The 2851-nt window shown below is 58.1% G+C and overlaps 1 protein-coding gene across 1 annotated transcript in view; it reads right to left on the reverse strand.

The window, feature by feature from the left end:
* Positions 1–2851, reverse strand: part of CABIN1 (calcineurin binding protein 1) — a gene marked incomplete at its 3' end in the record, with an annotated part of 49750 nt that overhangs the window by 33251 nt on the left and 13648 nt on the right. Inside the window, exons 13-16 of the mRNA XM_023748467.1 lie at positions 2665–2743; positions 1919–2109; positions 950–1102; positions 22–216 (exon numbers count right to left, since the gene is read on the reverse strand). Coding sequence (XP_023604235.1) covers positions 22–216; positions 950–1102; positions 1919–2109; positions 2665–2743 — 618 coding nt within the window. The remainder of the gene's footprint in view (positions 1–21; positions 217–949; positions 1103–1918; positions 2110–2664; positions 2744–2851) is intronic.

The following is a 2851-nucleotide window of genomic DNA, read 5'->3' on the forward strand; positions in this document are numbered from 1 at the left end:
CGGGGCCCGGGCAGCACACACCTGCAGCAGCAGCAGCTGCGCCGGCCTCTCGGGGATGGACGTCATGAACTCCAGGTGTTTGGCCCGGTCAAACCCACTGGTGCACAAGGTGGGGCGGAGCAGCTGCACGACGGCCTCGTAGTCACCAGCCTCGTACAGCCGCTGGATCTCCTCCAGGGACTGGCACCGCTCCAGCGACTTCAGGTTCTTATCGATCTGGAAGGAACCGGAATTCCGAGCAGATGACGAACCCCTCGCCTACTCCCTGAACCAGCCAGTGTCTGCATTTACCAGACCCAAAACCCGACTCCCTGAACATACCAGCATTTACATTAGGCAAATACTTCACTAAAGGTATTTCTATTAAGCCCTGGCTGGTGTGTGTATCTCAGTGGTTAGAGTGTCGGCCCGCACACCAAAGGGTCAAGGGTTCGATTCCCAGTCAAGGGCACGAACCTGGGCTGAGTTCACTCCCTGGCCCTAGTCGGGGCACATGAAGGGGGCAACCAATCGATGTGCCTCTCTCGCATCGATGTTTCCCTTTCTCCCCACCCCAACTCCCTCCCTTCCACTCTCTCTCGATGGAAAAAATATCCTCAGGTGAGGCCTAACAAAACAAAACAAAAAATATTTCTATTAAAGTCAAGGTGCTCAATTCTTTAAAAAACAAACATAAGAAAACAACAACAAAAAACTCCCCAGAACCAGAGCAGCTCAGAAAAGTGTCTGCCAGAATAGTAGGCATCTCATAGTCAGTTCAGCAAACCAGACTCGTGGAGCCCTGGGCATCAGGCTGCCAAGACTCATGGAGCCCTGGGCCAAAGGTCACAAGCCCCATTACCCACAGGCCCCATTACCTCACCGGGAGGCCAACAGGGGCACTGCACTTGGCCTTGCCCTCACACAGCTCTGCACCGTTAAGAAACACCGTGAAGAACACGCCACGCACCTCCTCCAGGGAAACGACCGAGTCGTTGTGGAGGTTGGGGAGCCGGATGACGACGTCGCCTTGCTCGGCCCCGGCCTCTGCCTGGAGGGCAGCGGAGCTCTGGAGCATCTCTGTGCAGATGTCATAGTTCTCCAGCGCCTGCTCCATGTCCCCCTGGTCAAAGGAAGAGCCGTCAGGGGACAGAGGATGAAGGAAGAGAACTTGTGCTGCTATGCCAGGGGCCTCACCTCCCTGACCCGCCAGCCTGCAGGCACAGTGAGGGCCGTTTCATCCGATCCCTGCCAGACCCTGGGAAGGGACCTGATGCACAGTGGGGCTCAGTGAGTACTTGTGGGATGGATGGATGGATGGATGGATGGACGGACGGACGGACGAACAAATAGACAAATGAATTCACATCACAACTCTAAGGGGAGGTAACATTAACCTCATATTACAGGTAAGGACACTTAAGACACTTGAGGAAGGCTGAGTATCTTGTTCAAAAAGCACAACCATAAATGGCAGGGCCAGGATTAAAAGCTAGGCCTGCCCTAATTCCAGAACCGACTGTGCACTCTGCTGCTCGCGCTACCACAGTGCACCAGGCGTCACCATGTGTGAAGGCCCACTGGCCCTCCAGACCAGGCTCCACAGCAGCCTTCCGAGAATTCACACAAGCGAGGGGATGGGCTCCCTCTAGAAAGCTCTGCAGACATCAGCAAAGGGTCCAGCCCCCGAGCAATCTTGAGTGAGGGCCGTACCGGGGCACAGGAGGCCCCTTGCCGACCCTGCTGTGCGGCTGTGCTTTAGGCTGGAGCTACCCTGGGGTTCCCGAGAAGCTGAACATCCCCCCAGGTCCCACTTCCTCAAGCTGAGCCCGGGCAGGGGCCACACACGTGCACACGCACATCCTCAAGGAGGCACCCAGTCTCTTCCATCCCTCTGGTGCCAGGGCAAGCTCCCCACGCGGCCGATCACAGAACCAACCTGCAGAGCCAGGAACCGAGCCTTCAACCAATACACGCGGACCACAAACTCCAGCCAGCCATCCTCAAACAGGTCCCGCTGAGACGAGGCAAAGGACATTTGCAGGAGGTCGCCCAGGAAGTGGGTTCCCGGGAAATCAGGCCCAAACCTGCCATTCGCCACACCAGCAGCAGGGCAGTGCCGAGGAGACACTGAAAACAGTCAGACAGAACAAGTCAACTTCATGTGCAGGTCCAGGCGCCCCTCTGCTCCCAGAGCTCTCCCTGGGCCCTCGATCTGCTGGAGAAATTATTAGGACACATCAATTGTCACGTGATCACTTGGGAACACTAAGATCTCACTTCCATCCCAAGGAAGAGAAAAGCAGGTAGGTGGCTCCCTCTGGTGGTCAGCTGCTGCTAACACGTCTCGGCTGAGACCCTGGATCCTTGCAGGCCTGACAAGCCAACCCAGGAAATGTGCCCACTGCAGATTGCAGTCTGAATTCCATGGCTGGGCCCCCCCCCCCCCTCGCGCCCCTGCCTGCTGACGGCTAAGGGTCCGGCAGGCCCCCCCGCGTGCCCGCCTGCTGACGGCTAAGGGTCCGGCAGGCTCCCCGCGCCCCCGCCTGCTGACAGCTAAGGGTCCGGCAGGCTCCCCGCGCCCCCGCCTGCTGACGGCTAAGGGTCCGGCAGGCTCCCCGCGCCCCCGCCTGCTGACGGCTAAGGGTCCGGCAGGCCTCCCGCCACAGGAAACAGCGCTCCTACCCGAGGCGCTCCTGCCCTTGGTCAGCAGCCACTGGTCCAGCTGCAGCTCCATGCAGCAGAAGGACATCAGCATCATGTCCTGCGGGACAGGCACCGCGATGTCAGGGACGGGCACTAGAGTCGCCAAAGGGTGGGAATGGAACAAATCAATGAAAATTTAACTTTGACTTAAAAAAGTCACTATTCT

The sequence above is a fragment of the Myotis lucifugus genome, unplaced genomic scaffold, assembly GCF_000147115.1.
Source record: "Myotis lucifugus unplaced genomic scaffold, Myoluc2.0 scaffold_1421, whole genome shotgun sequence".
Lineage (NCBI taxonomy): Eukaryota > Metazoa > Chordata > Mammalia > Chiroptera > Vespertilionidae > Myotis > Myotis lucifugus.